Raw genomic sequence first — 14,874 nt, 5'->3', positions numbered from 1 at the left:
CTTTTCTCATGAGGGGGTCCCAAGTGTCCCCTCTTCTCCCCCTTCTCTGGCAATGTGGCTGTCCGGGCTGGTGCCGGGGGTGGGGTGGGGGCGGAGGTTGTTGTTGTGGTGAGGGGCAGCCCCGCCCCCTCCTCGTGTGCGGCCCCTCCCCCAGGCTCTCAGTCCTCCCCCTCGGGCTCCCTCCTCCTCCTCCTCCCGTCTCCTCTCCTCCCCCCAGCCCCATCTGTTTTCCCCAGCGGTGTAATGATTATATTGTATGGAACTGGGGGCAGCAGCGGCGGCTGCGGCAGTAGGAGCAGCCCGAGCTGCGGGATGGGTCCACGCCAGGGCCACCGCCGCCAGCCACAGCAGCAGCCGCCGCCGCCGCAGCCCGAGCCGCGCCGGCCTTAGAGCCACCGCCCCCTGCCCCTGCCGCCCGCCCCCGGCCGATGCCCACGTCGAGGAGCAGCCCCAGCAGCAGCCGCCGCCGCCACCTCGGGAGGAGCCGCCGCCGGAGCCCGAGAGCAGGCGGCGCGGGGATCGCCAAGGGACGCGCGGAGCGAGGAGCCGCCGCCGCGGCGGCTGGGAGATGTGCCCGGAGGAGGGCGCGGGCGAGGACGCGGCGGGGCTGGGTGAGCTGCGCTCCTGGTGGGAAGTCCCGGCCATCGCGCACTTCTGCTCCCTCTTTCGTACCGCCTTCCGCCTGCCCGACTTCGAGATCGAGGTAAGTCCCCGCGGAGCTGGGGGCGTGGGGGCGGGCGCGACGCCGCCGTTCGCTCCCCCTCCTCTCCGCGCCGCCGGAGGACTCCCAGGAACGTCCTGGGGGAGGGGGGCACCGCGCGGGGACTTTGCCTGGTGGCCCAGGCTGGGACCCGGGGCCGGAGGTGGGGGCGCTCGGCCAGCGGAGCTGGGTCTATACGGGACCCGAGCTGGAGCGCCCGCCTAGGCTAGGGGCAGGAGGGGGGGGTAGCTGGAGCTTTGGGAGCTTCTCCCGGAGCTTCTTGAAGAAGGGACACAGAAAGAGGGAGGGTCATCACTTCGGGGGGGGGGGGGTCTCCCAGGAGTTCTGCCTGTAGAAAGGAAAGCTGGGACAGAGAGAGAGTGTGTATACACGCGCGCGTGTGCGCGCGCGCGATCTGTCCCCAATGCCATTGAAACAGCCTGCCAGCTGCCTCGGCTTGGCTCGAGGGGGATGCAGGGGAGGGAGCGAGATGGAGGGGGGGATTAAACTCGGACCCCGGTCTGCAGAGGCTTCTCTTTACGGGGGAGGGGTCTGTTGTGTTGCAAAGGGACACCACCACTCCTTTCCTGTAGTGGGGGTGGGGGAGAGCCGGGGAGCCATCACAGCTTTCAGACCCTCCTGGAGGCGCGTAACTCTTGGTGGTGGCGCTGGTTTAACTTGGGGCTGGCGTAGCTCGGGGGCTGGGGGTTTGGACAGGAAAGTTTTCTCCGTTATTCTTGCTCTGCCCGATCGCTCCTCTCCTCCTTTACAGGATGGCCCTCCTGAATTGTAGAGCTTGGCTTCTCCAGAGGTTAACTTCGACACCATTATTCGCCCTGGGGTTTGCAGATCTTGCAAGGCTGAGCAGGAGGGGCTTGTGGCCCCGAGCTTTGTGCGGATGCAACACAAACCCAGGGTCCTAGTAAGGGGGGAGTGGGAGAGATACTCTGCATGATGAGAAGAAAAGAGAAAGCGCCCCTACGTGCAGCACCCCCCCCCCCTTCTTTTTTGGAAGGGGATGTAAAATGTTTGATAGGGTGCCAGGTTGAATTACCCTCCTCTCTTCCTCCAGGCCCCCCCCTTCCCTTTTTGTCTCTGAACAAAGCTAGTGGAAACGATATTTGCCGGTCAGGTTCTCTGTTGACTACTTTACGGTGAATTACAAATCATTTGCCACGGCTTTGGAATCTAAAGAAGAAATCATAATTACCGTCTCTTGTAAGCACGTTGTCGTGTGTGTGTGTGTGTTTGGTTTTTGAATCTGTTGTTAGTACAGAGATGACTTCTCGATGTTCTCAACTTGGTTTTAACGTATCAGTGTACGATTTAAGTTTTTTTATTCACTTTCTTTTTAGTTACCCCCAATAGCATTTTGGATGCCAGAGCCCCTTAGTCTGTGGGAATTTGTGCTGCTTCCAGAGTTAATGAAATGAGAAAAATAGTGGTGGGGGTTAGAGTTAGGCATGTGTCCAGATAGACTGCTCACGCCCAAAGGCTTTGAGAAATTTTGCAGCGCTTGAGCTGCTTAAAATGATGTATACCGGAGGTTCCCTTCATCCGTTTCTAGCTAGATGTAATAACCTAAGTATTTCCCTTCTACAATATTTGTTTGCAAACTTTGAAAGTGAAGTTCACAAGAAAAATCTGTCACGGGATCTATCATTCTTACTGCACTAATTGTAGACGGGTCCAGAATTTCAGACATGCTTGAGGAAAAAAGAAAAAATGGGATTATGAAGTTTGAAGCGGTCTTTTTTTTTGAGTCAAGAAATTTTCGAGTTATTCTCTCGTCTTGGTTTCTTGTAAGTGTTGAATATGAATAGTGGGAATTATCCTGCTCCTCAAAATGGTGGCTGTAGTGGGAAGTGCTTGTGTTGCACAGGTTATGTGATAATGCCATCTTTAAACTGTTCTCCTCTTTCTGCCCAATGTCATCAGGTTGGATTAAAGTCCAGGGTACATGTGTAGCACTTCGTTCTATTGAGGAAATGTTATATGAATACTTGTAACCTTGTTCCTAAGTAAGTACAACGTGATTTTTGCTTGAGCTAATTGAAGTATATCCAACAAAAATCTAGAGCATTGTATCTGTTTTCTAGTTAGTCCTGTGGTTCTCAGATATTAACTGACTTAAAATTTTAGAGATTGAGATCCAGTTGACACAATGTAAATTTTTAAAAAGCTTGTGGTTAAATAAATTAATATGATACTGTGAAGTGTGGCTAATTGAGATGATTATTGTATTCTTAATGTCTCCTGGAGTACAATATAGTCATCTGAAATACATCCTAGACTGGAAGCAATATATTTTAACATGGTAAATGCCCATGATGCTTGAGAAACTAGTAAATAAACATTTTCAGAGATAACCATATTTGTCTTCACTGAAACATAATACCTTTTAATTCTTTGTTCACTGCCCTTGTATTTTTTGTGCTCTCTCTGCATTTTGTCGAAGTTGATTAGAAATAAATCATTTAAAAGTTTTTAAAACTTTAAAAAAATGAGCAAAATTTCTTTATAATGCTTTTAGGACTACTGTAGAGGAAACTTGTCCTTAGCATGTTGCTTCATTTAACTATATTCTTATGCTTATGGGAAAAAGAGTTCGCGTTTGAGTCCAGGGAACTTCATTGTCCTTCCTTTTGAGAGATCTTTGATTTTCCTTTATGGGGGGACAAGGAGGGGAAGAGAAGGTGGCCAGAATAGGGTTTTATACACCTGCTTGTCTAGGGTAGGGGAAGAAATTCTAGAAATGCTACATATTGAGCTGCACTTGGACATCACACTCTTTGAAGAAGCTGTAGAAACAAGATTTCATGATGAAACGTTTTGTGTGTTTGGGACAGGCTTCAGTAGTCTTTGGCCACAGGGCTTGGACCCCATGGCACTGAACACCAGGAAGTGATATCTCTGAGGGGGGGGGGAATCCCCGGGGGACCCCTTGGTTTTTAGTTGTTATCAGGCCCTCCTGATAGTTGAAGGCAGACCTAAAAATCCTCATGCATCCCTGCATGAGGTCAAAGATTATTCCCTTAAGTAGAAAAGTGTTACGTTAAATCATGTTCCTTCTACAACTACACTCTTAAACAAATTTTGCAATGTTTCATATTTCAAACCGGGATGGATAATCCTTTTAAATCTGGTAACAGGTTAGACTAATCACGTTTAATCAGTTAACTAGCCATGTATGATGGGAAAATCATTTTTGGCTTCTTGCTGACTTTTTCTTAAAAGCCTGTTGTATTTCCTTTAGTTATTTATATACATATTCACTTCTCCTGACCAGGATGGCCATTCAAAAATATACACAAGATCATAAGGAAAAAGGAAAAATGAGTATGCAAAATGAAACAGACCTTCAAGACCAGGATGTTGTAAATTATTGTGCTTATATCTATAAGCTCCCACAAATTAACTCCACCCCAAAGGATGTTTATGGACGTTTTAAACTTGGTACCAGTATCATTCTCATTTGAGTGGATATATTTTTTGCCTTTATTGTCATTAAGTCATTGGTAGTCCATTGTATTATGTATTCTTTGGGGTCAGCTTTTTTCTTTATTTTGGGTGGGAAACAAGTATATTAGGGTAGAAGTAGCAAAATGAGGAATGATTTTATTCAGCAAGAATTTATTGAAGACCAATTATGTGCCCAGTGGGGTGCCAAGGCACTCTAGGAGATGTAAAAGAAACATTATGACGAAGCTGTGCCCTCAAGGACCTAGTAATATTTAAGCCCCAGTATTTGTATAATTTTTTTATTCACTCAGAGCCCTTAAAATAATTTTAATGCCCCTATGAAGCAAAATACACATACATCATTATTCTAATTTGCAAATTAGAAGCTAAAGTGTAAAAAGGTTAAATGATTTACCCTCAGGATACATAACTGGTTATTAGTGGGTTTGGGCCTGGGATTCAAGTTTCCTGACCCCCCAGCCCATGTGGCCACATGGTTTGCCGAAGTACCAAGTAAGACTAAGAAGTAATAAATCTCTGTAATACTGTGGTTTCACTTAAATAAGAAAGGGGTGGGGCTTTTTTTGGAGGGGGGGGAGTAGAAACAGAGAAGGGGAAAATAAAACACAAAACTTAGGTAAAATGTACTTAAAGTTAAAGGTAAGGTGACCGGGAAGTTGGTCACCAAATATTTTGTCTCTGCCCAGTTGCAGCATGATGGGTCCTAGAGATCTGAGGCTCCCATCTACTTCTCATTTCTGTAGTTTTATGACTTAACCATTGAATCCTGAATAGCTTGGCCTTCCATTTAACTCCCAGCATTGTGGGAGCCAGGAGATATACCAGGGTTTGAGTTTCCGAGCCTCATCTGTAACCCTATAGCTTCAAAACTTAGGATTTCTATGATTATAGTGGGAAGTACTATGGGGTAGCTTTATCAAACTTTACTTGGTAACATTGGGACTGATTATTTTAAGACAAGTCATTTTCCCTAAGAATTCTTAAAATGTGAGCTCAGATGGGACTAAGGTTAGTCTAAAAGACTATCTATCTAACAGGATGTGATAATTCTCTGTAAAGGAAAAGCCCTTGAACAGGATGTGAATTACTGAGGAGGGGGAATCCCTTATGCAGTGTGAAATCTTGAAAGGAGAGAATGTTCTCCAGTGATGTAACTCCCTCCAAAAGGGAATTCCCCTCCCCCTTCCTATTGATAGTAAAATCTTTAAAGAAGAGAGTCTTTAACCAACCAGTGTGAAGCTTCCAAGGGGCCCATATTTACAATGATAAAAGGGGCGATGCCCTACCCTTTCACCTCTGGAGGCCCACATTTGCATCTGGCTTACTTCACAGCTGAGGTTAAATTTGGTCTTGCTTAATTTTCTGGAAAGCAGTCTGTGAGAGCTGAAAATACAGCTTGCTTGCATTCAGAACAGCTATCCTTATTAACAAGGCTCAGGGTTGGACCTTCAGGGTATATTATTATTCTTGAAGTGAAAAGTATTATAAAAGTATTAGGAGGGTAAAGGTGGGTATTTGAATTTTTTTTTAAAGGCAGTGTATTGTCCAAAGTGTAAAGGACAAGAATGCCTAATTTCTTTTAATTTCTTTGTAGATCTTGATAGTGTGATTAAATTTACTTCAGGAGGTAGTTTGGTGAATGAATGAAGGGAAGGGAAGGGAAATGTTGCACCTAAGTACCAGGGCCTACACTAAGTGCTTTACAATTATTACTTCATTTGATCCTAACTGAAATACTTTGAGGTAAGTGCTATTATTATCCCCATTTTTGCAGTTGAGGAAACAGACACACATAACAAGGAAGTGACTGAGGCTGGATTTGAACTCACCCTCCTAACTTCAGTGCTGCACTCTCTATCCATTGTGTCTTGACTTGCTCTTCTGCTAACAGTAGGAGCTTGAGCAGGTGACTTAGCCTCTCTGGGGCTGAGTTTCCTCAACTATAAAATGAAGGAGTCAGAGTACTCAACTAAGATTCTGAGAAAGCTACTTAGTTGTATTTTCAAGGACAAGTCTTTTGACTTAGAATGACTAACCTTTTGCCAGTACAAATAAACTTTTTTCCCCTAATGCATATGGGTTAGTTTCTCTTGTAGTCTAAAAAGAGCCAGTTTGAAACAAACAGAATTTTGTGTCCAAAAGGGAGAAATTTCCATTGTTTCCTAATCCATGTCAAAATATATTAGATTTCATTGTGACAATTTGAGTTGCCCTGAAGGGAAGATTTCAATTTGACTCTTCTGTGCTTTTATTCATATCATTTTCCTAATATTTTATTCCTTTCATTTCACTTGGCTATTTGCTTCTGACATGTGAGTCAAGAGACTTTGAGGTAAATTTTAGTTCTTTTTACCTGTAGTTTGCCATTGTTTCCTGATATATTAGAATTTTGAAGATTTCCTCTTTTTCCTTGATTTTATGGAGATTTCTTTGCTCTTTCAAAAATACCTAGTACAAAATTTAGGTTTTTTTTTTTTTTTAGGAAATAGGAAAGAAATCTTTTTACTTCTCCAATTAAGATATATTTTGGCTAAAATGAGTTAGAACTAGATGTCTTTGATGATAAAAGACTGATCAAGTAATAGTGAAGGGAATGAACAATTTGGATAGATCTAAGTAATTCTCTGCCTGTGTGGTAGAGGTTTTTTGTTTTCTTTCCTAGTGATACATTGGAAGGTGGGTTTTTTCCTAAAGGCACACCTTTTGCCTCTTGTCCTTAACTGGGACTAAATGAAAGTGAAGCTTCTTCCAGATGTGTTTTATGTGCAGCTGTACATGTCAGAAATCTGGGAAACATGTTAATTTTTTTTTTCTCCAGGGGAGTTAAATCAGTAAAGTCTTAAGAGGAGTGGCTGTAATGGTGGAGGTCGTGGTGATGTGAAGGAGATGCAAAGCTGCCTGACTCAGATTAAAAAGTGCATCCATCAGGCCCAGCCTGGTGCATTGTTATGGGAAAAGGGGGGTGGAACAGCAGCTCCCATGCTGACTTCAGCAGTTGCCATTGCCTGACAAGATCTGGGTTCCTTTTTACAAATGTCTTGAGCATTGCATAGCAGTGGACTGTGGAGCGGCTTAGTTATGACCAGGTCAAAAGTTCAGTGGAACATAAAGTTGAGGGTTCATGTGTATCAGGGGAACATTTTGGCAAGAGAGTATATAGTAGTAACCAAAGAGGATTTAGGGATGCATATATCAGATTCATATATACATTTCAATAATTGAAGCAGTTTGCATATGCCAAGTTTTAGGATTTAAAACCTATGCTACTTTCCCCTCTAACCCTCCATATTGATACTTCAAATGTAATAAATTTCCCTTTTTGATTCTGTTCTTAAGGAAAGGATGGCAAAATCCTTTGGGGATTCAGAGGTTTTTGTTTTCTGGTTGATTTAGAGGGGAAAAAGTTAGGCCTAGAATCTTTAACTTAATAAAAAGCTCTTTGATATGCTTACCATCTAGATTCACCAAAAGTATCAGGTTCAAGATTAATTTTTTCATCTTTTGTTTTTAGTGATTTTTAATGACAGTGCCTTATGTTTCTTATCTCCTTTTTCCTGGAGTAGATGAAATTACCAGATTTGGGGTCTCTTTGTCTTCCTGGTCCCAGGCTTCCTTCTCTGTCTTCCATTGTTGTGCTTATCTGGGAAGGGAGGTGAAGAAGGGGAAAGACATAGACTCACCTGAGCACATAACCTGGAGTTGGGGTAGTGGTAGAGAATGAATACCAGTTATTTATTAAGTCATCAAATGAAGGCCAGTATAAAAAGCTAACAGGAGATCAGCTATTTGGGGGATATATGTATGTGTGTGTGTGTACACACATAGTATCTCTTCTGTCTGTATATCTATCTATATGTATGTCTATAGAGATAGATTTCTTTATAGATACTATATAGAGTAGTTCTTTCTAGCTATGTGGCCCAGTGGATAGAGTGAGGTCAAATGTGGCCTTAGGCAATTTCTAGCTGTGTGACCCTGGGCAAGTCACTTAACTGTTTGCCTCAGTTCTTCATCTTTAAAGTGAGCTGAAGAAGGAAAGAGTAAACTATTCCAGTATCTTTGCCAAGAAAATCCCAAATGGGGTCACGAAGAGTGGGACACACACGACTGAAATGGCTGAACAGCCTATCTGTTTATCTCTTCTCCATGTACCATTTATCTCCTTTCTCTGCTCAGCTCACATATAACAAAACTACTTGTTTAATTTGTATCACTTGAGGTACCATTTGAATTATTTACTTAAAACTTACTAGCTTTTCCTAGTTTTTTTAGTGGTGAAAACTCTTGAAGATAAGGTAAAAATCCTTAGAGATGGTTTGAATTATATTGATCATCTTTTTTTAAAATTTTAATGCTTGCTGTTATGTTTCCTTTTATAGTTTTCTAGTTCCAAGAGTGTCAGAGAAAATATTTGGATCTACTTATCAGACTAAAGAAGTGGTTTCCCAAGAAGAGTAACTGAATGGTGACCATATTTTCCAAATCCAAAACTGAGAGCCATGGTTTTACAAAAGATACTATTTTAATATTATTCTTTATTTTCTTCAAATTGGGACAGGCTCAGAATGCTTAGTAGCTGTAGGTGAATTGGCTAGTATCCCTTCATTGCTGTGATATTAGGCCTAAAGAGTCAGTCATATGAATAATTGTTGCATAACTCTTTTGCTTCTTGGATCTTCTTTTTCATGGATTTTATGTCTCCTCTAGTAATTCTTGGGAGTCAGAAGACAACCTCAGTTTCCTCATATGTAAAATGAAGGAACTGGCCTAGAGATCAAGATGTCTAGTATTTTGTGATTTATGTTTTAAGAAATAAAAGCAGAGGCCATGGAGGAACAGAATTTTTAAAATCAGTGCTGCAACTGTATTATGGCTTAGATTGGCAAGAGTTTTGTTGAACCTTTAAGTCCCTCTCCTCTGTGATGGCTGTGAATGAGAACAATACTGCCTGGAAACTTCCTTACAGTAGAGAATCCTGTTAAACAATCTCATTGACTGCAAAGTATATTCTTTCACTAGGTCTGTTTCTTTTAATGGGTGCCTCTTTCCTGGGTCTTCATTGTTTCTGTAACAATGGCTCTAGAGGACAATTGGTTTGCTTGACAGAAATCGTGTTAAATTAACAGATCTATTCCCTTGGCAAATTCTCCCTCCCCCTTATTGTATCCTTCTTTCTCCCTGGAAGATTGTGTTAGTGAATTCTTTTAGGTAAGGGGACGATTCTTTAATTTGTGTTCTGGAGTTCTTTGTTTGAAGGCATATAATTTTTGTAATGAGAAAAGGTGGTTAAAAAAAATTCCACCTGTTGCTATATTTAAGTAATTTCAATTTGGTCTATCCTGCCACATTGTTAATTTGGGTTGGCCTGTTGCAGAATTGATTTTTCAATCTCCTCATTCTTAGCTCTCTTAAAAGCTTTTCTCTTCTTTCTTATATTTTGAAACCAGTTATTGAACTACTCCCTGTGCAAAAAACCTTTCTTAAGCATCGATAAAATTCTTAAATGCTAAACGTCCTAAGAAGCAGTTGGCCAGACAGTCTTTTAAATACTTAAAAAAGCCCCTTTTAAATCATTTTTAGTGAACAGTAGCTGGAATAACTGATCTCGTTATGTAATTTCAAGAATGAAGTTGAGAGGAAAAAATAAGAAGAATTCTCACTTATTCTCTCCCTGCCATCACATTCTGATATAAACATTTTTGGCATTGTATTAGAGAATGGGTTTAGGGATGACTGATGGGAAGGATGATTTAAGTGGTTTGGTGTGGGAAGAATAAGGCATTTAAATAGCATTTACTATGTGTCAGGCACTGTGTGAAGAAGCATTTACAAATATTACCCCATTTTTTCCTTACAACAAACCAGCCAGGCCGACAGGTGCTTTTATTATCCTCAATTTATAGTTGAGGAAACTGAGGCAGACAAAGGGTAAGTGATTTGCCCAAAGTCATAACTAGGAAGTGACTGAGACTGGATTTGAGCTCAGGTCTCCCTGACTCCAGGTCCAGCACTCCTCCACTGCACCTCCTAGCTGTTCCTTTAAACGCATATTTAATATGTGTAACAGTGCTTTGCAAACATTAAAGAACTAGATACAAGTACTATGCTATTGCTAGCTGCTGCTGTTGTTATTATTTTTATTATTTTCTGGACTATAATACAACCTTTGACCCCTGACACTAACTGGTGTGATCTTGCCAAGTCTCTTAACTTCTATGAATCGTAATTTACTTTGCAAAGTGAGTCCTAGTGTATATTCGGATCAGCTGTTATTACTACACGGTTGAGTTAGCAGGGGTGGGGAACCTGTGATCTCGAGGCCACATGTGGCCCTCTAGGTCCTCAAGTGTGGTCCTTTGAATCCAAACTTGACAGGACAGTTTGGTTTAGGTAGCAGGAGCGGACTTGGAGGACCTGGAGGGCCACATGTGGCCTTGGCTACAGGTTCCCCACTCCTGAGTTAATATTTAGCTCTCAGGAGGTTTTTAATGTAATTAGGGAATAATGTAATACTTAGCAGTTATATAGTGCTTACTGTGTGCCAGGCACTGTGCAAGTGCTTTACAATAAATGTCTCATAAGATTCTCACAACAGCCGTGGGAGAGAGGTGCTACCATAATCTCCATTTCACAACGAGGAAACTGAGGCAGACAGAGGCCAAGTGACTTGCCTAGCATCCTAGAACTGGCAACAAGTGTCTGAGGCCAGATTTGAAATTAGGCCTTCCTCCCAACATTCTAACCACTTCACTATCTAGCCATCTCATGGAATAATAATGACTTATTTGTATAACATCTAAGCCAAAATAATATAATTATATATATTGATCTCATTTTCTCTCCCTAACACTGTGAGGTAGTAGTTCAAATATTACCTTCTTTCTGTCTGTGTGGAAGCTGAGACCCAAAGAGGTGAGAGCTAACTCTACTGTAGCATGTTTCAGGTACTTGGAAAACTCAGTCAGCATAGGGATACTAAGGAGACATCTGCCCTTCTCAGCGATGCAAGTATCTAAAACAGTTGCAAAGAACACGTGGTGGAAAATGCCGGTCACATCCAGAGAAACAACTGTGGAGTCAGAATGCAGAACAATGCAGACTATTTCTTTTATTTTATTTTTTTTTCTTTCTCATGGTTTTTCCCATTTGTTATAGTTTTTCTATGCAACATGACTGATGTGAAAAATGTATCTAATAGGAATTTATATGTAGAGTCCATATCAGATTGCAAACCATCTTCGGGAAGGAGGGGGAGAAAATTTAAGACTTATGAAAGTGATTGTTGAAAACTAAAAGTAAATAATTTAATTTAAAAGATAAAAGAGACATCTGGGCCTTGGAAGAGACAAAGTTTTAGACAAGGGGACAGAGCATACTGGATAGCTTCTGAGTATAGACTTGATACCTTTGGAAAGAAGGGTAAGAGGCAAGGTAAGATTGAAAGAGTAATTATGGTGCTGGTCTTAGAAAGAGTTTGAATGCTAAGCCTACTACTTATTTTAGGTTTAATCCTATGAGGAGTGGGGAGCCATTGAAGATTTTTGAACAAGATCTTCCAGTTCTCCTTGTGGACAATACATGGAAAGTTTCATGTTGTCCTTGTGGACAAGATGAGAGGTGATGAGGTCTTGGAGCTGATTAATTGAACCCAAAGAGTTGGTAAACAAGGACTTCTGTAGAAGAGTTCATTCTCTAGATGTCTGCCCTTGTGCTGTTGAACATTTTATGAGTGACATGACTAAAGTCATAGACAGTATGGCATCAAATTTGTAGATTATGTAAAACTGGGAACTCTTATGTTGATTAGATGACAATGCAAAAAAAAAAACCTCCAAAACAAAGTGATCTTAAATATGCAAGAACTATGGGCCAGATCTTAAAAAATAACATTGTATTGGGATAAGAAATAGTAACTGTATAACTTATATACCATCTTAATGTTTGCAGAAGGGTTTTACATACATTACCCATCTTCACCATGACCTTGTGAGTTGGGTCCTTTTATAATCCTGATTTTACATTTTAAGAAATGAAAGGCTAAGGGAAGTTTCCTTAGTAAGTTTTTCTTAGTAAGTTTCCTTAGTTACTTCCTTAGGAAGTAACCTTACCAAAGGTTAGTCTTTTTTTTTTTTTTTTTTTTGCCTTTTGGAGGGCAATAGGGTTAAGTAACTTGCCCAAGGGTGTTAAGTGTCTGAGACTGGAACCGAACTTGGGTTCTCCTGACTCCAGGGCTGGCGCTTTACTCACTGCGCCACTTAGCTGCCCCTAATGGTTAGTCTTCTAGTAAGTATATAAAATAGGGTTTGAATTCTTCCTGACCCAGGCCAGTGTACAATTACTTATCCCAAGATGCCTCATAAATGTAATTCCTAACTTGGATGACTGGACTATGTATGAATCAACATTGTGCAAAGACAGTCAAAAAGCTAATGAAACTTGAGATTATATTAAGAAGTCTCTGCAGCTAGGTGGCGCAGTGAATAGAGCACTGGCCCTTAAGTCAGGAGGACCTGAGTTCAAATATAGCCTCAGATTCTTGACACTTAACTAGCTGTGTGACCTTGGGAAAGTCACTTTGCTTTGCCCTTATTGCCTTGCTTTTCCCCCTCCAAAAAAAAAAAGTCTCCTGCTTGGGGATAGGGGTTTGAGTGTATAAGTGATAATAGACAATGGAAAAAAGACAGAACTGTTCAATTATAACTATGGAAGGAGAAAAAGAACAAAAGTAGCTTTTAAGTTTAAAACCAAGATAAGTAGAGAAATACTAAGATGTCACCCAAGTGCCCTTGATAAATTCAAGTCATCAGGCCCAGATGAATTCTCTCCCACCATGCTAAAAGAACTGGCAATAAAGATTGAAGGGCCACTGAGTATGATCTTTGAAAGATTGTGGGGAAAAGTTTCCCAGGACCATAGAAAGGTAAATTTTGTCCTGATTTTCAAAAACAGGAAGAGAATGGGGAGTCTGTGAAACTAGGTCAGAAAACTTGACTTTAATTTTTGGCAAAAATTTTAGAAATAAAGAAATAAATTAAATATAACAAAATAAATAGATGGTTAGTGAACCCTAGAAAAGGAAGAGGTGATTCCCAGAGAGACAGATTGGGCTTATCAAGACCCAGTCATGGCAGGCTAATTTTATTTCCCTTTTTTGATGAGTTTCCAAAGTAGTAAAGCAAAAGAATTGCATCAATATAGTTTACTTAGATTTCAGCAAAGCATTTGACAAAGTCTTTCATGCTCTAATTATGAATAAGATATTACAGCTTTAGTAGATTCACAGGTGGATGAAAGACTCCACCAGAAGAGTAGCTACAGTGAGTAATCAGAGGTCTCCAGTGATGTGTCATAAGGATCTGTGCGTGGGCCTGTGCTGTTTTAACATTTTTCTCAGTGGCTTGCATAAAGGTGTAGATGGCATGTTTAGCAAACTTAGAGTTGATACAAAGCTTGAGGATGTATATATGTGAGGGAGGGGGTGTTGGGGCGATAACACATTGGTTGAAGATGGTCAAGATTCCCAAATACCTGCATAGGCTTGTATCAAATTTGAGAGACTAAAGTGCTCTCCAGCCATTACCCAGGCCCTGGCTTCTTTCCAAGAGGGAATCCTGCCTCGGGATTCTCAGTTCTTAACTGGTGAGAGTCCTTCATATCTAGTTCAGACCTATCTTTCTGCTCTAGGTCATGCTATGCTGCCATGCCTTAATTTCATTGATTTTTCCCCCCCTACTATCACTATGACTCACTCACTTTCCCTCTGACTTCTTAGACCTATGTATACCCTATCCCCTATTAGAATATATTAGAATATGTTCCCGTATTTGAATGCTCCTCCAGAGCAGTGAATGTTTTTCATATTTGTATCCCCAGAGCTTAGCACTATACCTGTCACTTGGCTTACATGATTTTTCATGCTTTCATTCCTCTTCAAAAAATCAGCTTCACAAGTACATGATAGGAGAGGAATCACTGGTCCGGGACCTTAAGTTGTCCACATATCTGGAGTTTTTAGTATGCTGCCAGTTTAATTAGTCCAGTGTAATGGCAGCCAAAAAAAAATGCTAATGTGATCTTAAGTTACAGTAAGAGGAACATAGTGACCAGAATTAGGTAAATGATTGTTGTCATGTAGAAGAAGAATTAGAATCTTTTGGTCCCTGGGGCATAGGTTGCCAGATCTAGGCACTATTAAAAACTTAGTCGTAATTAGAACTCTCAAAGAGAAATCCATTACTACAACAGTAATAAGGTTGGCACTGGAGGTATTTGGGGAGAGACCTTTTTTTTTTTGAGTTAAATTTTTCTTTTTCAATTAGCAAAAAATAAAATTTCTTCCTCCCACTTCTCTGTTGAAAAATAAAAGTAAAAACAAAACTCTTGTAAATATATACATAATCATTTCTCACAGGACAGTAATATTCCATTATACATATACCATAATTTGGCCTACCATTCTCTAATTGATCATCACCCCTGTAGTTTCCAGTTCTTTGGACTAAAAAAAAAGCTACTATAGATATTTTTGTATATAGGGATCCCTTTCCTCTTTCTTTAATTTAGTACTGGTATAACTAGGTCAAAGGGTATATACAATTTAGTAATTTGGGTGGCATAGTTCCAAATTGCTTTCCAGAATGGCTGTAACAACTCATAGCTCCACATCAGTGTGCCTCTTTTTCTACAGCCCC

General features: G+C 41.0%; 1 protein-coding gene across 1 annotated transcript in view; it reads left to right on the top strand.

Annotated features, from left to right (window-relative positions):
* Positions 1 to 514: 514 nt before the first annotated feature.
* The window catches only part of CECR2 (CECR2 histone acetyl-lysine reader), a 164,819-nt gene continuing 150,459 nt past the window's right edge, over positions 515 to 14,874 (top strand). The window contains exon 1 of the mRNA XM_069094306.1: positions 515 to 703. Within this exon, the coding sequence (XP_068950407.1) occupies positions 569 to 703 (135 nt within the window). The 5' untranslated portion in view covers positions 515 to 568. The remainder of the gene's footprint in view (positions 704 to 14,874) is intronic.

Source organism: Petaurus breviceps, unplaced genomic scaffold (assembly GCF_028583685.1).
Source record: "Petaurus breviceps papuanus isolate PSGF00001 unplaced genomic scaffold, PetGlider_PUasm1.0 216, whole genome shotgun sequence".
In the NCBI taxonomy this organism is placed as follows: Eukaryota; Metazoa; Chordata; class Mammalia; order Diprotodontia; family Petauridae; genus Petaurus; species Petaurus breviceps.
This window is presented reverse-complemented; position numbering and strand designations above follow the sequence as displayed.